Source organism: Perca fluviatilis, chromosome 24, assembly GCF_010015445.1.
Source record: "Perca fluviatilis chromosome 24, GENO_Pfluv_1.0, whole genome shotgun sequence".
NCBI lineage: Eukaryota > Metazoa > Chordata > Actinopteri > Perciformes > Percidae > Perca > Perca fluviatilis.
Window position 1 is genome coordinate 10,753,665 of NC_053135.1, and position 23,420 is coordinate 10,777,084.

A 23,420-nucleotide genomic window follows, 5' to 3' on the forward strand; every position below is an offset into this window, starting at 1 on the left:
ACACTGGACCTTTCAGAAGAAGAAAACACTTATTTACTGAATACAGCCCTTTATTTTAGAAAGATCAGGGAGGACCTTTACTGAGAAGGAAATCTTAATGATAGATTTCCATTTCTGGAAGTTAACGACCCCTGACCTGTGACTGTCCATAAACCATAAACTTTTCTTTGGATTTCAATTGTCTTCAGAAAAAAACAGCCACTCACTGCCCCCAAAATTACATCCAGGGCCTCGGACCAATTTGTTGTTTTGTGGTTGCGTTCCGCTGCAAGAATTATGGTTCTTGATTTTTCGTGTTTCCTGCCCCAGCGTGTTTTCACCTTGTAGTGCGTCTCCAATTCTTCAAAGCGCTGCAATATCATGTGCTACACCTTTCTGTTTTTCACTGCTCATTTCACCTCATTCTGAATGAAATCTTCCCCGTAAATGCTTATCAGGGCTTACTATATGTAACACTTTCCAGTGTTTTTGTTGTTAGAGATTAGTAGTAAAATGGCGATTATTGGTTTATGTTTGCTGTAATGGTCCTTTGCTTCTGCAATTGATACGGTAGTTCTTAGTCCCGATTTGTGATGCATCATGTTATGTCCCAACACAACATATCATAATGTTTGTGACCCCTGACCTTTCCTCTAATACCACCCACAGACCAGCAAAAGAAAAAGAAAGAAGGAAACAAAGAAAGACACAAGTCATATAAACAGGCTGCTAATTCATTCACACCAGAACTGCACACGCTTACACCCAAACACACAAACACACATTTAAAGTGCAAAAGTATGTTACCAAAGTGGAAGCTGTTTACTCCCTCATCATTCATAAATTATACACATAAACATGCACATTCAAACACACAGGATGCACAAGATCACTGATAAAAGCGCTATGGTTTTCTTTTATTTCTATGCCACGTCAGTGCCAAATAATAGCAAAAAATGTTAATTAAAGTTAAATAAAAAGCAAAATGTGAAAACATCAACTGTGTGCATCAGTAGGCAAATTCAAATGAGTTATGTGAAGGAAGAAATGAGATCTGAATGATGATGAATCATGATAAAATAAGGTGATATCCATATTTAGTTTGCCCAACACTTCCTATAACGTCTGCTGTCCTATTTGTTTGTCATATGCAATCTGTTTACTGACGCTTTAATTATAATTTATTTGAAGGTGTTATAGTTACTTGTTTGATACTGTATCTGCAAGGTGCATTTTCGAAAGAAACCCAAACTAGTGGGGGGGTAGGGGGATGTGGGGGGGGGGGAAGGTAAGCTACTTCCTGTATCACAGAGCAGCTTTAATGAGATTTTTAGCTCTAATTAGAGTTAAGTCACTTAGTGTGTTGTAATGATGTTTGGCTCACAGAGCAGCAGACGCCGTCCATCAGCCAAATGAAATATTAAACTGACCTACCGATGGATAACGCGTGTGTGTGTGTGTGTGTGTGTGTGTGTAGTTGTGTCAAGAGACCTCCTCCATAGCACACTGTGCGTCCATTGCTGCCACACACAGTAAACACACACACACACACACACAAGAGAGACAGACAAATGCACACATACACAAATTTCTGACCTACATTCACTATACACAAACAACAGGGTGTCAGGAGGGGCATTGCAACAAATGTATGTGTGTTGGGGGTGAAAATTTGTAGGTGCACTGGGCCGTGAATCTAATGCAAAATTAGTGTTATCTGCGTGCCAAATAATTCATGATCCGGCATCCGTAATGATCGCAGAATGACTCGACTTGTCATCCCCTCGGTCTCTGTCACTCTCCCCCATGAACCATGTTTTATTCAAAATGTCACATGGAGCAGAAACTAGTAAATAAGTACAGCTACAATTGGCAATTCCCTGCTTTTTGATCCCTCATGACTCTTAAGCCTGATTCGAGCCAAAGGAAAGTGGCCTTGACTATATATATATATATATATATATAAGCTTTTCTGCAGTTTTACAGAACAACATGTATCATGTAATGACACACCCGTGAAAATAACCATTACCAGTCAGGCTCACAGATGAAATATTGTATTATAGTGGGAGCTCACAGATACTATAAAATGAGCTCCAGCTGGATTGACTCCATGTCACAGAGCCAGACTTGATGGGTGGGTTCTTCTCCCAGAATCGTGATAATAACAATGTTGTACCTGCTACATCTAATAAAGGAATTAAGTGAGGCAAAAAAGAAACATCACGGAGACTTGGCTTCGCTTTAAGTTCACTGGCCAGAGCCGTGTTGAGTGTGTTTACTTTATTGTAGGTCAGTGTGTGCACACCCACTAACTATAGCCAGGGCCCCGGCATATAAAACCCTAAATAATATGTCTACATTTAGAGAAATCATCGGGTGTCGCTGTGGAATGCAACACCATTGTGGTGAGGCATTTTCACAAAAGAGCAAACAACCAGTGGAGAAAGCCAGAGAAGGGACAATATGCCGTAGTTAGGTTGATGTGATACAATGTGATTGACACGTATCTTTTATGGCATTAATCAATAAGGATGTTTTAGTATGACGTGTTGGTCTAAATGTTCTTTTAGACACCTATGAAGTGAAACTATAGTCTGGCCTGGAGTGTAGGGTTTTTACCTTGTTCCATAGAGACCCTAAAAAGGCATCATACAGGCCATGCTACACTGCCATCTATCAGGCACTGAGAACATAGCAGATTTCCATACATACATGCAAACGTACATACATACATACATAGTGTACATAGATACCGGCACAAAATATTAGAGATACAGAGAATGTGTCACTAAAGGGGGGAAAAACAGTGTAGGAACTGGACAGAATAGCACAGACAAAACTAGACTCTTATTATGAAAAGAACTCAGACTGGTTACACTTTTCTATGTTACTCTATATGATACACTGACAAGAGTTCTGTATATAGAGCCAGAATCAGGCTTTATGCTCAAATACCAAAATGTCACTATCTTTATAGTTAGCTGTAGGAAACATACACAGAGTCCACAAGAGCAACAGTAAGAGGAGAAAAATGTATAACAGTTATCAGTAAGCAGATCATATAAAAACTCAATTAACAAGTCACAAAATAGCTATAATACACCTACCTAATACAGATAATACTCCACCAAGGACATTTTGTGGTTGTAGATAAAACATTTGTTTGGTCACAGATCTGACAAAGGGGTGAATGTTTCAATGACAATTGAACTGCTATGGAACTGTGCCAATCGTGGTTGCTAGAATATTTAAAGGTGCCCTGCCATACAAAACCGTTTTTACTTGTATTTTTTGAAATATGTTAGGTCCACATGTGTTTGTGTTATGTCGTGAATGTAAAAATGAACTGCTACCTCCTCTTGTCAGCTCTAGCCACTGAAAAGAAATAAGCGGAGAAATCAGGCCAATTACAAAAGCTGGTCAGTCTGACGTGGTGTTGCCTGAGCTCATTACTATTCATGAGCTCGCCCAGTTGCGCTGGGTAAAGGATTCTGATAGCTAGGCTCTCATTGGCTAGCTGTTAGAGTCAAGCAGCTTAGCTCGTTGAATATTAATGAGAACTGGCACAAGTCGAGCTGAGTCTTCCTGCAGGCTTTCTATACCACCAACGGCTTAAAACAAGGTAACCAAGGTATTTTTTTCCACAAAAAATGTTACAGAGTCCATGGTAGACCTTCAGACATTACAAGTAAGTAATGACATACGTGTGGCAGGGCACCTTTAACTGAAACCAACTGCTGGCATCAATTTTCTCAACTAACTCAACTAACTAACTTTAATGCGAATAAACTTTTTTTCTCAAAATGTCAAACTATTTCTTTAAAGCAAGGGAGGCTCTGGCATAAAGAGTACAGTATGTAAAATAACTTGAATTCGGTGGGTCATCTGGTCCGTAGTGCATAGTTAAAATGTATTTTCCCAGTGCAGCATGGTATGAATACTGGTGGGAATACGTTGGATACAAAGCCTGGATGCTACACAGGCTACTTATGATCTTTGTTTCGTCTTGATAAACAAACGTTGACAATAAACACAGTCTATAGGAAAGTCTTGCTCCTCTGATAACCTAAACACATGCAAAGACACACACACACCACACACACACACACACACACACACACGTGATTGCATATACACATATACACACAAAGCCACATGTCTAAGTTGATCATATTTGCCAGCGAAGTCCTATGATTGTAACATAAACAAAATGGAGCACAAAGAGGGAGGTCTGAGCCCTGTAGTCACCTGAGTACTCGCAGACATGAAGGTGTGTGTTTATGAGTGTGTGTTTTCTTTTGCATGTAAGAAAACGGGTGACCTTGCCAGACAAAATGATTTCATCATAGTTCATACAAGCTCTTTTGTTGGACCATCACATCTTACCCGCCACCTCCCCCCAGCTAACCCACTGCCATTTAGAATAACAGATGAATAAATGGACGAGGGGGAAAAACAGTAGACTGAAACCACAGTGGAACTCAGTAATGGTCAGCCAGGCCCACCACGCCTCAGCAAATGTTTGTCCAAACCTGTTATTTCTGGCATTGTACTGTCTCAAAGAGATCATTTTATTCTCTGAGAGGAATGCAGCAGCTATAAATAGTCGGGAGATGAAGGAGGGGAAATCAGAGATTTGTAGAGTAATTACAGAGCCAGAGTCGAACCCTTCTGTTATGGCTCATTTTTCATCAACCTCTGTCTCCACGACTGTCTGACTGACTGACCGACTGAGGTAAAATGGCTGTTTTCTCGATGGGAAATGCATGTCTGACCTGATATTTGACCTCTGTTTCTTCTATATCTGCTTTTATCTACTCATAGATTCACACGATTTAAAGGAACAGTTTGAGAAATGCGCTTGTTTATCGTCAAACCCAGAGTTGAGTGAGAAGGTGATGCAGGGTCCGAGACAAAACTGTCCTCACAAGAGAAAGGACACTTTGGACTTTTTTTTTTATGTTTTACGTCATTTGTGACGGTGTCGATGACGTCCTGCCGATAGGGGCATCAGATCAGAATACACATGTTAGTTTAATATTTAGCCCAGCTTAGCACAAAGACTGGAACCTGAGAGTTTTAGCTCTATCAATAGAAAGAAAAGAAAAAAAACACCTTTTCTTCCAGTCCATAACGCTTTCCATCAGTGTCACAGTTGCGTCAAACAGTTCAGACGTTAACCATTGCTCGCGTCTGGAGAAGCTGGAGGGCTGATTGGGATTTACCTGTATCCTAATTCTGTGGCTCTCTGTTTGGCATGGCTGGCTGGCTGGCTGGCCTGCTCTGGTCCTTTTCCTCCAGCACACAGCTTCACTTCAGAGCCCCCATTACTCACATCCTGACATTTCAGGTAAACAAGGCAGATGACGAAATGAATGACAGGAAACAAACTGTTGTAGCAACACGTGAAGTAAAGCTCAGGAGTTTGTGTCCAGCGGAAAGAAAATGAATGGGAGGGAAATTTGTCATGCCATGCTCACGTGCGCTCATTATTGTTTGATTTAAGTAAATTGCATTTTGAAGTAATAGAAAGGTTTTGAACACATACACTCAAAAACGGCAACAACGGGCCTGTACTGCCACAGCAGAACCTTACGTGTGTCATCCCACAAAGAACACAATATAACAGGAAATCATGCTAGAAACTCGTCAACACAAAGAGCAGAGCCCTAACACTCTACTCTTTGGTTTTCAGTGCAAACTGAAGCCAGGCAAGTTGCCCTGACAGCACTTGTGTCTTAAATGATCTTTGCAGAGTATACAAGGACTTTTAGCTGGTAAATTTTCAAACACGCCCTTCTCATTTTGCATAGTCAGATCTTGTAGGCAATTTGATCCAACAATTAAGAAACGCTGGAAATGAATGACAAGTAATGGTGTGGCCCATGCACTACTCAGATGAGGACAAACAATCTGGAGAAAGGAGGTTGCAGTGATGGGAAATGTGCAAGAGGAATTACACACTGAAGAAGTGGCCTAATGAGCTTTTTTGAAGAGACAAAGGGGGATATAAAAGTATGTTTGCAAATGTATCTGCAATAATATGGATATGCTCTAGGAGAATCTAAGAACATTGTCCCTGTTATGTGTTGTTTAGTCATTACTGGCGGCGTTTTTTTCTCTATGTTGGAGACACTTTGTCGACTTTGTACGTTCTTTTGTTGTGGTCTGAGAGGGGAGGAGGTAGATGTGGAGGGCATACGATGCAAATGACAGTGTTTCAGACCGAGAGAGGAGAAGTAGACGTGTTGAGGTTCTGACTGATTTAGATTAGATTCAACTTTACTGTCATTGTGCAGAGTACAAGTACAAAGACAACGAAATGCAGTTTGCGTCCAACCAGAAGTGCAAAAAGAGCAGAAAAGTGCAATGCGATATACAAAGTATAGACAGGTAGTGCATAGACAGGACACAAAATATAGTGCAGTGTAGACTGCACTATATATTTCTGTTGGTTTACAGAAGGTGGTTTAGAGTAATATAAATTAAACATAAATATGTGCAGTGTATTAGCAGTTACCTTATAAGAGCAGAATAAATATGGCTATGTAATATGAACAATGTATGAACAACATGTACAGATATGTGCAATGTAGCAGCAGTAACATTATAATAGTAGTACGAATAATATAGATATAACAGAATATATTATAAGAAAAACAGAATAAATATGGATATTCAGTATGAACAATATAGACAGATATGTACAGTATGTACAGCAGCTATGTGCAGTGAGGTAACATTATAAGAGTAGTAAGAATAAGTGTATGTGCAGGATGAATAGTATGAAGAGCAGTAGAATGTGGCTAGGTATAAGTGTAGTTTCGTGGATCTACGTGATGTTTCGTAGGATTTCCCTGCCTGTGAAAACTCTCTGTGCATCCATTTATTTAGATCCTCATTCCTAATCTCCACCCTGAATGTGAGCTTTCCTATAAAGTTGAGAATGAGGGGCTCATAATCTGAAGGGAAATTAATTAAAACTCATTCAACATAGTCTTGTGAATTTACCCAAAGGACCAAAGTTGTTAGGATTTGTAAAGTGGTTCATATTTGTAGGTCAATCCTTTAAAAAACTGTTAAAATCCGATCACAGGTTTGTCATTCTTGAATTTAAATGGGGAATCAAAATGAATATATGCTTAATAAAAGTTTAATCAAAAACAAAATTATTTGTAGATGTTTGTACAGCCTGAGACCCTATTATTTCCAAGGGTATTACTTTTCATTTCATTTTGAAGACAGCATGAACACAAGACATTTCTTTTATTCACAGAGAAATGTCGCCCCTGTGTGGGAATGATGCTGTACTGCACCAATCTGGCTTGGACTATACTTACAAGACCGTTACAGATTTGAATGTTTTGCTCTTTATTGTATTGTCCATTGCTTTTATCTGTTTTATAAATTAAATTTAAGTTTAAAAGTCAACCTATTGTAGAAATTCTTTGATAGGCCGCAACATCATGGATGTATTAAGAGAACCCGAGGGGCAACGACCATAGACTGTTAATATTTACAGTCGATGGCGACGACGTTCCAGCGAAGAAGAAGAAGAAGAAGAAGAAGAAGAAGAAGAAGAAGAAGAAGAAGAAGAAGAAGAAGAAGAAGAAGAAGAAGAAGAAGATGATGAAGAAAAAGAAGAAGAAGAAGAAGAAGAAGATGAAGGATATATTAGCAGAACAACAGAAACGTTGTATCACTCCCTTCACTCCGGGCAAACATTTTATTGTTCCGGATAGAAAGAAGACATCTGTGGGATAAGGAAAATACCGTTGAAGATGCAACCTGCTGCTAAATAACAGGTAAAAACAACAACAACAACCACAACAACAACAACAACAACAACAACACCACTGACTGTTTGTTTTCTTCTCAGTAGGCTATACTTTATTGTGTAAATTCTCACATGTGACAAATGCATCAATTCTAAAACAGTTCGGCGTCATACTCATTAAAGATAAGAAGACAGCTCTGTATTCAGAATATATATGTTAAATAAAGTTCAGTTATCAGGATATTAGATAGGCCTACGTGTAGCCTGCTACAGCAACAACAACTCAAGAAAAATGAATAATTAAATAAATATAAAGTGCATTTATTATGTCAGCAAATTTGGAAACAATTGTGTTACATGGGTAAATGTTTCGTATGATTTTGAAAGTGAATTTCACTGGTCTTTTTTTATTTTTTATTTCTCTATTGCAAAACAAGTGCAACGGTAAATTAATTATATTAATGTAACACAATAACTAAACAAAATGTGAAATGCTGCTAAGATAAAGATTTATAATAATACTATTATCAACTATTTTTGTTCTAAAATGCAGACATAAAAACAAACACATTTCTCTGGTCTAGTTCGGAAAAAAGGAACCACGCTTTGCGCCGGTTTACTTGAGTCCATGTCGCTGCGCGGCCGAATCACGTACGGAGTGACGAGGTCATACGTGAAGGCTGCTAGGGGCGCGGGGAGCGGGAGCAGGCGGACTTGGGGCAAGTTTCAAGCCGAACTGTTGGTGCAGGCGACTCATGAAACAAAGTAGTTAGCTAAACCATCAGCGGGATCGTATTAGGCCATGACTCATTTGCGATTGTAACCAGCATACGTCTTTTAGAGGCAGAAGTTAACCAGATGAATGCGGCTATGGAAGTGGAGAGCCAAAACGGGGTGAGTGAACCGCAAAGCCTGTTACCCCATTGTAGCTAACTTTAGAGCAAATCTAGCTAGCAATATTATGGTAATTAAGTAACGTTAAGTCGGTGTCAAATTTAACGTTCTTATATGTTCATTGCCAGATTAGTCCATAGCACATTGTGAACTTTTTTTCTTTTTTCGTTTAGCTCATTTCACTTAAAATCGTCCAAGCTAGAAAAAGCAAGCATGACCTGTTCACAGGTTCACCATGCTAGTTTACTTTAGGAAAGTAGCTAGCTAGCGTGAGCTAACTAAAGAGTGATGCTTGGTGGTTAAACATTGGAGCTTTTTTGTCATACCTTATCATTGTTAATGTCAGAGCTAGCGTGCTTATAGCTACAAAAGTGAGTTTTTCTCAGGGCAGGGTGCTATAGCCAATGGTGGTGGTGGTGGGATGCATTAATGAATGGAAATCTCAATTGAAAGTGTACAGAAATGGTCAGTAATGAAAGTGGCTTATACTGTAGACCTTTTGTAAAATGTAGCTTTCGGCCATGTTGTAAGACTAACTTGATTCTATCTACTGGCTGCAGGTGCATCAACTTAGTCTGACTTCAAAGACTCAGTGGCCTACTGTTTGTTTTGTTTATTGGACTTCAATGAGTGGTGATTAGATAGTGGACAGTAAGTGTTGTCTGGTCAGAATGGGTCATGCTGGTGATTTTCTTTTCATCTGGTATCGAGCAATACCAGAGAGCCTGCCCTCATTACCATACTCACACTCATTTTAAAACTCTTCCTGTGTACTTTACTCCTGTGTACTTTACATTGGACTTAGTACTCCTTAAGTACTAAAACTGCAGTAGCGCAGAGATCGAGAAGTGGCTGATGGTTAGCCACTGGCACAAGCCAATCCCCTGGGGGCACATGTCACTCACTATAGCAGCATAGTATGAATAGTATCGAGGATACAATGCATCCTGATAAAGTTCCCTTGGCCTTTGGAATTAAAATAGCCCCACATCATCACATACATACCTGGATATTGGCATGGTTTTATTTAATTTAGCCTAATAGCTGGTTTGATTTGCATTGAGAGATGATTTTATGGAAAGTACCCCATGCCAATCTCTAGGTATGGTGAAGGCTGTGTGATGATGTGGGGCTATTTTTAATTCCAAAGGCCAAGGGAACTTTATCAGGATGCATAGTATCCTGGATCCATGAAATAACTGGCCTTTGAAAAATAAAAATCTGTCTGCCTCTATGGAATTTCACATAGGGGTGTACTGACTTCTGCCCCCCGTATTTTAAGAAAGAACATTTATTTATTTACGATACTTTATTCATTCACAAAGAAAATGTGTGTCCTTAAAAGGTTGGATTTTTCCAATTTTTTTTTTTTAAATTAAAGGTGTTGTAGGTAGGATTGTGAAGATCCAGGACTTAGCCAAAGAATTTGAACATCAACATCAACAACTTCTCAGTCCCTCCCCCCCTTTCTGCTAGAGGCCAAACAGTCTCCTAAGCCCCTTCCCCCACAAGGTAAAATTAATGTGTGTGCATGAGCAGTGATTGACACGCAGTTAGTTACCCCCCCCCGGCCCTGATTGGTGTAAATGAAGGGAGCGGTGGATTTTTGCAAATACAGGCTGGAGGTGGTGCCAGAGGAGCTGGATTTATTTCTTTAATTAACTCCTTTATGTAGTTCTACTGGAACATAGGGTCAGTTTCAGCAGATATGAAGTCTTACCTACTGCATCTTTAAGGCATTAAGATCAGTTTCCAAAAGATGATTGTTTTATTCCTTTTTTTAGTCAACTTTAGCATGGGTTCATAAACTGATGAGCAACCCTGTATGCCACTGTGGTACAGCGGCATAAATCGATCCCCTGCCGGCACCGGCCGCTCACTGTTCCCCCAGCACGTGTTCCCCCGGCACACCGTTTAACCATGCCGCCAGAGGATCGGCCTTTGCCTATGTACCACAGTTGCTGACCGTCAGCCACTTTTCGATCTCGTTGTCTCTTTAAAACGGAGTGCTTGACTTCATCTTGGCGGGAAACGACTTAATCACACCAGATCCAAGCTGAGTAAAGTCACTACATACTGTCCTAAAAGGTGATACCGGTTATGTTGTTCCTTACTGGCCCTCAAGTAGACTAAAATGCCTTGTCTTTTTTTTTATTTATCATTTTAAGTTCACATCCAGCTGTCCGTCTGAGAACGGCGGCAGCTTCTCCACCCTTGATGTGCTACCTTCAGAAAACCACGATGACAGCCTGACCCACCACACCCCCCGCCACGGCACTGTTATCCCCAATCGGATTTTTGTCGGGGGAATTGACTACAGGGTGAGAGCTGCAAACGTACACTGGCAGAGTAACTGGCATCTTGAGTGTCCTATTTGTAGAACATTACAAACTAGATGGCAGCAAAGCACGTAAATAAGCAAAGGTCAGGAGGTTAAGATAGTGAGATGAGAATTAACATAATAAACAGAAATAAATAACAGAAATAACAACGTCTTTCCTAACAGCTCTCTACTGGCTAATACAGCCATTTAAAAAAAGCAAAAACATGCTTTATAAAACCATATCGACAATCAAATGTCAATTGTTAGTGTTCCTCTAAATTCTGCATTAAAAGTTACACATTGCGTTTGTCATTAAGGATCCTCCCATGTCTTGGCTTTCTAAGATTTAAGTAACGTTCCTTCCCAACTTTGTCACTTCGCTGTGACGTGTACCAAAATAACAAAAACAACACTTGTGTAACGATCATTGTAAGGTTAAGATTCCAGTATGGTGTTTACATGTGCTCCAACCATCTTGCATGCAGGTGTTTTACAGATCTCTTGGTGGTTGTTGGCGCACCCGACTAATATTTGCTGCTAAATGGTCTGAAATGATTAATTCTGGAAATGAACCAAAACAAATCAGCAACCCCTGTACCTTCTTTTGAAATAATAACAGTCAAAAATGTGTGTGTGTGTGTGTGTGTGTGTGTAGGTTACTGAGAGCGACCTGCGACATGTCTTCTCTCAACACGGTGCAGTAAAAGAGGTGAAGATTGTGATAGATCGCTCAGGAATGTCAAAGGGGTGAGTTGATGTTGTCATTCCTGTCATGTACTGTTGGCGACTGAATAGTAATGCATGCAGCCATGACTTTCTATCCTGACTTTGAGCATTATTCACATATTTACAGTCAGCCAGGTAAAAACATAGTTGGTCTTGATTCTGTCTAGGGATGTAAACAGTTAATCGACTATCGATTAATTGCCGTTAAGAATTTACTCAATTAAATGAATTGTCGGCTAATTGAACATTGCAATCTAAGACAGTTTTCCACAGGACGTAGGCGTAATTGAACGTAACACGAGATTCTTGCGGGCGGCGAGAGACCCGACACAAACTTGAGGCGGTCAAAACGGAGCGGAGTGTGGGAGCTTTTCAAATTAATGAATGATGACAAAGACGCCCACTGTAAACTCTGCGGTACTACGTTTAAGTTCAGCAGCTCTACGAGTTCGCTAAGATACCACCTTCATAACTTGCATGCAGCCATGTTGCACGGAGGAAGTCTGTCGCCTTCACAACCTACAATCGCTGCTGTGGTGCGAAGGCGAGTCTGTGACCACAGGAAAGCGGAGGGCATTACTCAGAGGATTTGCGGCATGATCGAAAAAGTTAGATGCCAATTAGCGCCACTGACGGTGAGGGATTTCGGGAGTTATTACACTACATGGAGCCAGGATATAATATCCCTTCTCGAGCGACCGTTACTACCCACTTGGAAGCACGCTACAGAAACAAGAAGGCTGAGCTAAAAACACAGTTAGCCGCGGCTAATGTGGCTCTGACGACGGATTGTTGGACGGCACTGGCGACAGAGAGCTACATAACAATCACTTGCCACTACATTGGAAACGACTGGCAGGTAAAGTCAGCAGTGCTTGTCACGTTAGAGAGACCTACAGCTGATAATTTAGCTGACAAACTCAACCAGGCTGTGCATAATTTATTTTGTTAAACTACATAAATGCCATTATCTGTACCGTATCCCAACTGGTACAATAAAACATCAACTGAGCAATATAACATGCATTTTTATTCAGTATATAAGCAATATTTTGCTTTTTATGTTAAAGACACTATTGATACCGTGAGAAAAAAGCCGCTTATCAGTTAATCGTTAATCGATCGATAAAGTCAGTCAACTAATGATTAATGAATTAATCGATAATTTGCATCCCTAATTCTGTCCCTTTCAACAGATACGGCTTTGTTACATTTGAGACTCAAGATGATGCACTGAAAGTCCTTCATGATGTAAGTGAAGCAGGCTAATAAAGTATCTCAAACTAAACTTAAGGTGCATATAATGATGTAGTTCATCTACCGAAATGTATTATCTAATGTGGCGTCTTCTCTTCCCCCCCCATCTACTATATTAAAGCCTAATGGCATCTGTTTCAAAGATAAGAAGCTGAGCATTGGTCAGGCTGTCCGCAAGCAGCAAGGTCCAGGACAAGGTAAGTTGACTGTTTAAATTCCCCTGTGTGATACTAGGCATTCCCCTGATCACTCAGTGGCACTGCCACGCTTCCCTGTATCACCATCCACTCCGCATTGCAGCTGTAGTTCACCAGTTTGATAACAACATTCACTCACCATTTAGGATTGTCTTAAATGTGATTTCTGTCACAATTTCAAAAGCCAAATGTCCCTTTTTTTTTTACTGAAATGGAACACAGAAGTAAAGGAAAACTGTTTTACATCAGGACCACAGTGGGAACCTTAAATGGAATCCCATTTGTAAAAGTTCCAGGGCACCGAATGCTGGCTTCTCTCAAACTGTTACTGGCCCACCCACAAGGTGGTTCTGAAATGCCCAGTAGGTTTACTGTTTTGTGGTTTCCTTCTTTTCCCAGCTAAGAGTGTTTTCGTGACCATCCCTGACTCTGCCATACCTGTGCCGATGTCCTGTGGGACCCTGCACCTGACCACGTCTGCAGGCTATCCCTACACCTACCACAACGGAGTGGCCTACTTCCACTGCCCCAACATGAGCTCTCCTGCCCACCACTGGCCTGTCAGTTGTCACTGCTATCACACCCACCCAACACTTGACTTAAATGGCATTATTAAAACCAAGTCATTCAAACTTAAGTTCATGTCCTAGGTATTTAAATATGTGCCTCACAGTTGATTCCTTACTGGAAAGCAAGGATCCATTTGTGTGGGGCAACATTTACTACAGGCTAAGGACTGTTTGTACACAAAAAAATGTTTAAGTGCGTCTGTGTTTTTTCTAGCAACCTGCTCCTCCTGTGACGCTTCCTCAGTCCCATCAGCCTGTCTACCAGCAACCAGCCTATCACCACCACCACCACCACCAGGTCAGCTCAGCCCTGAGGGGATCCATTGATTTCTCACCATGTCACCATTTTCAGTAATAAGCACAGAAGGGGTTTGAACTTTTTAAACAGTCTGCTTTCTCTCTTCTTTTCCCTCTCCCTAGTGTGCCCCAAGCCAGTATCAGTGGAATGTGGTCCAGGTAGGCCAAATAAAGCCATTCCTTTTTTTTTTTTTTTTAGTTCGGGAGAGTTTGGCCAATCGTTCACCTGTTGTCAATGTTTTTGTTCAGTCGCCGATGCCCTCCAGTCCAGTCATGTACTCCCAGCAGTCAGAATATCTGTACCAGCCCGCTGATGGAGCCCCTTACCGGCCTCCTCTGCCTGTCATGGAGGACACCACACCAGAGGTATATGTTTGTTTTGGTATTTTTTTAAATGTTATGTTGTAGCATTGGTATGACTTTATAAGCAAGCAAATGTCTTTTTTTTTCATTTTCTAACTGTCAAACTTCATGCTTTATTTTCAGATGTGTAACGCACTTGAATACATATACATTTAGTTTAGTTGGTGATTCTGCTGGTGTTCAGTAAACTTGTTCCGAACTGGAGCTCACGACTTTGATGTGTTCTCTTACTTTTGCAGTTTGCAGAGCCCACGCCGGTGCAGCAGGTTTACCCGTTGTATCCTCAGAGAACTGAAGGAATGACGCCAATTTTTCTGCAACATAACCATGGAAAGGTAAAGGGGGGGAAAAAAAAAAAAAAAATGTTCAGTGTGTTTTGGACTGGACACAATTTGTGTATCCCTCTCCATTTCTTCAAACCTTCCCTGAGTCCTTTTTATTTATTTTTTTGCGACAGAATCAGATGTTTCCACACTCGCGGGTCCATCTGAAGCCAAAGTACCGCCGCTACATCCATCACAAGGAGTACCACTACCTGCCAGAAGCCACGGCGCCTCCAGACGCCTCAATGCGTCAGACTGGCCCACCTCTCATGTAGGCTAAGGTGGTCAAGGGAGGAATCCCACCCGCAGTGTCAGTGTAGTTCCTCTTCCTTCTCCTCGGATTCATCGCACATGTAATCTATCATCGGTTTAACCTGTGCTTTACGACATAATGCAGTGTGTTTTCGTGATTTCATGGCCTCTTTGCGGACAGTTTGTCCGTTACCACCAACTCAAGGAGTGCTCTCTCACCTTGTAAGACTCGCAGCACTCGGATCTGTTTCTGTATTGATGGTTTAATACAGTTGGATGATTGAGGTGAACTCGCTCCATTACAGTGGCTCACATTGCACAACAGTATTTACAGAGGTTGGGCTTAATTTCTCAATTAACGCATCAACTTAGCAATGAAATGTGAGTTTTCAGTGAATCATTTATTTTACTAGTTGTGATAACACTAACTCTGCGATAGGGCTGGGCGATATATCAATATTATATCGATATGAGACTAGATATCGTCTTAGACTTTGGATATTGTAATATGACACAAGTGTAAGTGTTGTCTTTTCGTGGTTTTTACGGGCTGCATTACAGTAAAATGATGTCATTTTGTGAACTTACCAGACTGTTCTGGCTGTTCTATTATTTGCCTTTACCCATGCAGTCATTACATCCATGTTACTGATGATTATATATATAAAAAATCTAATATTTAGTGAAAGCATCAAATGTCAACCCTACAGTATCGGGTTATTGGGTCAAAAGATATCGTGATATTTTCTCTGTACGGCCCAGCCCTACTCTGCGATGACTAAACAGTCCGTCTTGAAATTTGAGACTCAAGAGTTAAAGGTTTCGGATTATTGGAGCACAACAAATGTCTACGTTCTTCAGATTTAATGATCCGTGACGCAGTCCGGAGATGGCTACGGCATTTCAAAGCATTTTGCCATCAAAATGTCAAGCTTGAATTCTTTTGTGTTTTTAGTTTTATTTTTTATCAAACTCAGTTTAGTTTTCAAACCTCCGAAATGTACAATATTGATAACAAAAGTCGGTTCAAACTATTGCATTTTAAAACCTAAATTTATTTCTTTTAATCAAACGTAACCAAAACTTGGCTAACAATCGGCGAACGGTACGTTGAAGCCCAGATCTAGCGTCTTTCCAAACTGACTTGAGCGGAGCTTGAACCCTTTTCTTGTTTTTGTAAAAAACTACTTTGCCTTTCTGTCATAGCGTTGTTGCAACAGCAGAAATCTCCCAGCTACATGCACACCGACACCATGATGTAGCGGAGAATATCAGAGATGTATGTTCTTACCATGTCAACCCTTTCTCTTTTTACCTTAATGTGCAGAGAAGCAATGCTGTACATCCTCTGCATCAGCGATCACATTTGTTTGGCAGGACATGAAGAAGCAACACTGATTTTTTTTTTATTTTGGTATAGTTATTTGAGGCTGACTGAGATTATTAGTCAAATCTTATCAATATTTGGGTGCTCTGAGTGAGCTGCTGCATCTTCTCTTGTCTCCTCTGCTCAGCTTTATCAGTGTTGGGACCTTTTCGGGATCCTCTGATCCATGTAAACCTTATTTTCAACAATTTCTTTTTTTTTTTCAGTATAATGTGAAGAGATTTGTCTTTTATCATTTTTAAACCAGCTCTAATTGGTTTAATAATTTAGAACCAGCGATAGGCGGCTGTGTTGTTGAAACGGTACAGAAGTAACAGCAACATGACAATTTAGTATATTCTATATAAAATAGACTGACAATTCATCAATGAAAGTCTACCGTTACTTGGCAATTTTGTATATCAGGAATCATAATTTTATATTTGGATATATATATATAGAAGTTTGCTGAGGAGCATTAAACAAATTTGAGCCATAATAAATCTGCCAGTTGGGATTTTATGCACACAGGGACACATTTCTAATCCCAGAACATGTAAGAAACGAGTGTGCCTCAAGAGGATTTGCATCTCGCTTGCACACTGCTTTCAAAGCTGGAAATGACCTGTCATGCTGTTAAACTGCACCTTCTAAGTAACGTCAGCAAATTTATTGGCCTCGCTCAATAGTTTTATTAATAATAAAGTAATAATAGAAATACTTAATTCAGTAACTTCTTGGACAAGGGATTGGGAAATTCTCTCAAAGATTGTGTATTGTCATTTGTTCAGTGTAAATTAGTTTCTTTTCTAGTTTTATAAAAGTTCTAGATTGTTCTACATTTGCAGGTTATGTCGTTGAGTTTGCAGTTTCCAAATATTTCACAAGCCTGCCTTGGAATTCATTATAGGTTGTATTACATTTAAATGCTTTATATCCATTTTATTCCAAAAATATTCTAAGCTGTTTTATTTCAAAACTACAATGCGTTAATTCCCCTGATGTATCTGTTAAGTATTTTTGCTTATAATTTAGGTAAAAATGTAGATGTACAGTTTTCAGTGTGCTTTTCATGACATTGCTGTTTAAGTGTTTTGTGTTTTTAACTCCATATATTTTGTCTTGGGATCGAACTCTGGTTTTGTCTGCTATTGAAAGCAGAAGGCGAACTGTATAACCAAAGAATAACCTAATCTAACCTATTTTTGTGATTTCTTTACATTTTCTTGAAGCGAGATGTGCAGTACTTATTTAACTCTGTTGTTTTAACAACATTATTTTAAGTTCAGTGCGTTTCCAGTTCTTGAATGGAAATAAATGCTTTCCTCGGTGTAGTGGCTGTGTTTTGCATTCATATGCAACAATTCTGCATGAGTGATTTTATGTTGTGGAGACCAGTGGCTGGCTGGGAAAAAAATATATAATTACCAATCTAAAACTATGACGTGATTGAAAGTAAATGGGCAGAAACGTGCAAAACCGGTGATCTGCAATGTACAATATCGATATTGGAGAGATTGATTGATTGATTGATTGATTGATATATATATATATATATATATATATATATATATATATATATATGAGAATAATGATACAAAAATGATAATTCTCTCCAATATCGTGAATGATATCGCAATCGCAATATCGGTCCAAATAATTGCAATTAGATATTTTCCTAATATCGCGCAGCCCTAATTTAAAAAAAGAATAGTCAAAATCAAACCAGCAGAGGCCGAGATGTACTGAATGCTATGGGTTATCCTACATAAATGCTTAATACTACATTTCCCACAATGCAACTTGATAGAATTTCTTGAGCAAACACCCCATTGCCTTTTTTTTTTTTTTAACAGCCAGCGCCCCCATGCTGCAATCAAGCCAAATATTGACTGCAGAATTAGAGTTCTGCCACGGTTGACCATCATGTGATCTAGATATTTACATTTGTTTATTGGCTAGTGTTTAAACCGTATATCAATGGGAGTTGAAATGGTCAGCTGCATTTAAAACACTAAACCTTACCAAATCCAATGTATTTATGTGGGCATCCTATAATAATGTTGCAGTCTCTAGGCCAAGGGCATTGATGAATCAGGGTTTTTATCTGTATGAATGGGATCTAGACCTTGGCAGGGTGGCAAAAGCACCGAATGCCTGCTCATTAGAACAACAAAAGATTGAATCACGTGACCTCCGATAGGTTTATAAAAAGGCTGCGTGTCTCTGTGTCCACCGTCTGTGCATGATGAGCTTTAGACTGTTTCGAGTGACTTTTCATATATTTTAAGTTTCCAAAATGCGCTTTACTGCAGAGGTAGTGTTAACGTTTGAGAAACCTTTCAGATGTGTGTAATATTGGACTGTAAAGCACAACATTCCAAAAGCCTCCTCTACATCAAAAGTCTGTACTTAAAAAAGCAACTAAATATTTCAAATAAGCTGCTGTTTTAGTTTGAAAGTGTGTTTAGGCAGATCTCAGAAATGCAGATTTTTGTACAAAACCTAAATTTCTTTCGGTCTTGTCAATAGATTCAGGGGCCCATTAAAAACACCTCACTTGGGGCCCAGAAACATCAAATGATGTCATGTTCAAGGGCCGTTTTCCAACAACTGTAACGACACAAACAAAAAGTCCATTGGAAATAGATATACCCAACTAAAAAGGGCACATTTGATGGGGTTTTAATAAATGATTAGTCTGACACATCTATATGTAATATGCTAATATCACACAACACATTACACTGATTTTATGATTTATTGATCTACAGAATCTTTTGGTTCTGTCCTGGAAAACATGTCAACTACAGCGCAGAAAATACACGCAATACTCTTTTGAATTGAATGTTTGTGCCGCATCTCTCCAAAACTGCCTATTTATATTTAAGTTTTTCATGGATGCAGTGCAAGACCAAATAAATGAATAAGATAAATAACATGCCAAAACACTAAATGGTTTGCTTTCAGTAGCTCTAGTGCCAGACAGGTAATATGATGTGTTTTTCTGGAAGCCCATCTACAGACGTGTAGAAGTAGCTCAGGCTCTAATCATTTTTTTTATTTATTCCTGGAAGGTTCACTGAGAGGAATCCTCTCTTTTGCAGCAAGACCCTGATCACATTCACACAGTTACACATTCATACCATAAATACTGTGGTATAAGGCAATTCACGCTGTGTATATGTCTGCATAAAAAGACAAATAGAGCTCAAAAGTGAACATTCATATTCGGAATTTAGGGTTTTGGGCTTTTCTGAAACGTCAATGGAATGAATTAATGGGAAATTCACTTCCAGTACCGGGCCCCTTTAAAAAAAAAAATCGGGCGGTTGAGCTCTGTTGGCCTGTTTCTGTGAGCAATGACTCGAACTTCAGCTAACAACGCTAAGCTAGCAGCTCTTTGAGACAGTATTTGGGCACTGCAGTGCTTTAAGCTAACACGCTCATAATCCCACTGCTAACATGCCGATGTTATTGTTTGTTCACCATCTTAGCTTAGTGTGGTGTGTTAGCATGATAGCATTTTCTAGTCAGCACTAGCCACAAAGTACATCTGAGGCTGCTGGTATTTGGTCATAAAACCACAGTATTGAAAAATTACATTTGGACATGATGATGGTGCTAGATGAAAAGTCAGAAACAGACTTCATTGTCATGTGGCCAAGAGTTCATCAGTTTATTGTAGAAAATATTGATAAAAGTGCACCAAAGCATAACCAGCCACCAGGTGTCCCCAGATGAGGAAAGGTCACACAACGTTGTCATTATTTGATTCATTTTATGGTTTTGTGGGGTTCTTATCTGAAAGGATATGACAATAATAATGCGCGGCTCCTTAAGTTATTGTGAACAGTCAAAAAATACTCTTACATGGTAGTGAGGGGAGGGGTGGGGTGGTTGGGTGGGGGGGTTGTGCTTAGGGACCGAAAAAAAAGGCTCGGCCCCATCTCTGGCATAGAACTTTAGGAACCTTTTTGAATGAAAAGGACAAAAATAACGCTTGTTGTTTTGCTGATACTGTGAGTGGTGACCCCGGGTCTTTAGCACACTGTGGTGTTTTGATGAACATGTGAAAAGTGGACAACAATAACTCATCATCACACTGTGGAGCGTCGCTATACGTAACCAGATTTGTGTTATAAAACCTATTTGGATGACAATACTTTATGCTGTGCCATCACACAGCTACTTTATATAAAAGGACAGCAGCACGGAGAGCGTCTATTGAGCGCCAGCGTGGCCCCCACTAATGTGACAATGGGAAAGGTAAGCTTATTATGTGTTGTTACTGAAAATACAGAATTAAAACATGTTAACCTTTTAGATGTTTTTAACAGCGGGAGATGATAATTGACAAAAACGTTTGCAGATCATATTCTACGAGGACAGAAATTTCCAGGGTCGGCACCATGAGTGCATGAGCGACTGTGCTGACCTGCACCCCTACTTCAACCGCTGCAACTCCGTACGGGTGGAGAGCGGCTGCTTCATGGTGTACGAGAGACCCCAGTACCTGGGCCACCAGTACTTCCTCCGCAAAGGGGAGTATTCCGACAACCAGCGCATGATTGGCATCAATGACTGCATCCGCTCCTGTCGCATGATTCCCGTGGTAAGCCTAACATGATGTAGGAGAGGCATCAAGGCAGTTAATTAGGGGGAAAGCTATTGATTCATGTGTGCACACTGATTTATTGTGTTGTGCGAAAAGCAATAGGCCAAGGAAAGAAAACCTATTAATACTTGCATTCAAAGTGAATAAAGTCTAATCAAAGGGTATAAACAGAAGAAGCAAAGGTCAAACAAAAGCAATAAGACAGAATCTTATTACTTGATCTTTATCCTGCTTGTATGTCAATGCCCAGCTTGAGAAAAAATATGCTAAAAACAACGTACAAGGAAAGGAAATAAATTCGGACACAAAATCTGTCCGTAGCGAAATTGAAGTGAAAGCGAAAATGTCCCTCAAATCGGAAATACAGTACAATAACCTTAGGTGAAAATGGCTTTGTTTGAAGGACTTTTCTAGGAACATAAATCCTCAACAACTCATGTTAGATCGATATTGCTTAGTGCAAAAACATCCTTCACAGTTGTGTTAGAGGATAGCTTAGATTTATCACATAAGGATATCTGGTAACTTCATGTAGCTTAAAAGAAACTAAATTGAGGAGGGACTTCTGATTTGAACTGCTTTTGCAAACCATTCTTGGTGTAAATAGGATTAGATAGGTGGGGAATTAACACTTTAGAACTATCCCTGGACTGTTTTTTATGTTCACAATCACCAAAAAGTACTACTGGATAGCACATGTATGACTCATAAATGTTCTTCCTCCAGCACCGAGGTTCCTACAAAATAAAATTGTATGAGCGTCCAGACATGGGCGGCCAAATGCAGGAGGTGAGCGATGATTGCCCCAACGTCCAGGACCGCCTGCGTATGTCTGACATTAACTCGTGTAACGTGGTTGACGGCCACTGGCTCATGTACGACCAGCCCAACTACAGGGGAAGACCCTACTACCTTAGACCCGGCGAATACCGCAGGTACAGCGACTGGGGCGCCGCCAGTCCAAGGATCGGCTCGCTCAGGCGGATCACTGACTTAAACTAGAAGTCTTTTGGACCTTCTTCCACTCTCTGTTCTCAATAAACATGCTGGACTTAAACCGTGTGTGTGTGTCTCTGTATCTAAAAGACATGAAGGTGTTTTCAATCACGCGTTTGTTGTTGTTTAGCTTGTGTTCTTGTGCCTTTCCTGTAATATTTGATCCACTCACGAAATAATAGTATGGCTTGGCAAATTTTCTTTTGCCCCGTTGCTCTGAAACCTTGCATACTGCTTTGTCCACTCCAAAACACATGCAGCAATGAGGCCTAATTTGCCACCTAAGCAAACTTTTCAATCCACTGAACCCCTCAAATCAACGAGCCCAAAGAAACCGAAAGCAGTTGACAGAATAGTGGTTATGGGATAGATTTATTTATTGACAGTAATTTACATAAACAGGCTTCTGGACATCAGCTTCTCACACAGTGATGCGTCTGATGGATCCCACCCTAGAACTCATGCTTCCCCACTCATTAAACCTCCTGTATTCACCGGGGCGTACCAGGAACTGGCGTCCCCTGTAATTGGGATGCTCGTAGAAGATCCAGGAACCGTCCTTCACGTTGCAGGAGGAGATTTCGTTGAAGTGGAAGTTTTCGGTCAGGGAGGGGCAGTCGTCGGTCAGCTCCTTCATCTGGCCTCCGAACTCCGGGCGCTCGTAGATCATCATTTTGTGAGAGCTTTTGTGCTGCAGAAAAGACAAGGTGATGTATTAGCGTCTAGATCAGTAAAGGGTCATGGCAAGAAATCTTATTGTAAGCTGAAACCACTCGACTGAAGCCTACCATAGGGATCATTCGGCAGGATCGCACGCAGTCGTTGAATCCCATCCAGCGCTGGTAGTCTGAATATTCGCCCTTCCTCAGGAAGTACTGGTAGCCCATGTAGTTGGGCCTCTCATAGACCATCCAGTTAGCGTTGTCCACTCTAATGGAGTTGCAGCGGCTAAAGTGGGAATGCAGGTCACTGCATTCGCTGCTGCACTCATAGGAGCGGCCCTGGAAGTTCTTGTCCTCGTAGAAGATGATCTGGAAAGATCAGTAGAGGGATTTTCAAAAATTGTTAAATAATAAGTGTGTATACTATACCACAGGAAAAGAATGCTTCCAGTTCACCGTTTTCGGGTGAATAATCCGTGCAGGTACAAAGAAGCACAGAAGGCACAGAGCAAAACAAGCAGCCTTACCTTGCCCATTGTGTCGGCTAGCCTTTTTTCAGCAGCCTTGGGCTCCTCGCTGCCTTTATAACCCACGGATGACCTTTGTCATTGTGATTCAGAACAATGAGAAGGCTCGTCAGCACTTTACAGAACAATATTTTGTTTTGTGTGGTCAACTGAGCAAATCAGCTGTTTTGAGCAGAGGCTTCCCTTTGAATGGTCGATGATATAAAATCTACAATAAACCAAAAGTAAATCTCAAAACGTACATATTTATTGAAATGGCCTTTTATATGAAATTATGAAGTAAAAAAAAAA

The 23,420-nt window shown here is 40.3% G+C and overlaps 3 protein-coding genes across 3 annotated transcripts; 2 read left to right on the top strand and 1 right to left on the bottom strand.

The window, feature by feature from the left end:
• Positions 1 to 8,409: 8,409 nt before the first annotated feature.
• Positions 8,410 to 17,660, top strand: LOC120554096 (protein boule-like). Its single transcript, XM_039792708.1, has 11 exons — positions 8,410 to 8,653; positions 10,822 to 10,974; positions 11,632 to 11,723; positions 12,899 to 12,953; positions 13,081 to 13,156; positions 13,556 to 13,716; positions 13,940 to 14,023; positions 14,146 to 14,181; positions 14,272 to 14,388; positions 14,625 to 14,720; positions 14,843 to 17,660. Exons 1-11 carry the CDS (start codon positions 8,618 to 8,620, stop codon positions 14,981 to 14,983), a joined length of 1,047 nt encoding a protein of 348 aa, XP_039648642.1. The 5' UTR covers positions 8,410 to 8,617; the 3' UTR covers positions 14,984 to 17,660.
• Positions 17,661 to 20,488: 2,828 nt separating this feature from the next.
• On the top strand, positions 20,489 to 22,001 carry LOC120554101 (gamma-crystallin M2-like). The gene is made up of 3 exons (XM_039792714.1): positions 20,489 to 20,595; positions 20,699 to 20,941; positions 21,671 to 22,001. The coding sequence occupies exons 1-3, from the start codon at positions 20,587 to 20,589 to the stop codon at positions 21,944 to 21,946; spliced, it is 528 nt and encodes a 175-aa protein (XP_039648648.1). The 5' UTR covers positions 20,489 to 20,586; the 3' UTR covers positions 21,947 to 22,001.
• Positions 22,002 to 22,293: 292 nt separating this feature from the next.
• LOC120554102 (gamma-crystallin S-1-like) lies at positions 22,294 to 23,211 on the bottom strand. The gene is made up of 3 exons (XM_039792715.1): positions 23,130 to 23,211; positions 22,729 to 22,971; positions 22,294 to 22,631 (listed from the first exon to the last, which is right to left on the bottom strand). Exons 1-3 carry the CDS (start codon positions 23,136 to 23,138, stop codon positions 22,362 to 22,364), a joined length of 522 nt encoding a protein of 173 aa, XP_039648649.1. The 5' UTR covers positions 23,139 to 23,211; the 3' UTR covers positions 22,294 to 22,361.
• Between the last annotated feature and the right edge of the window lie 209 nt (positions 23,212 to 23,420).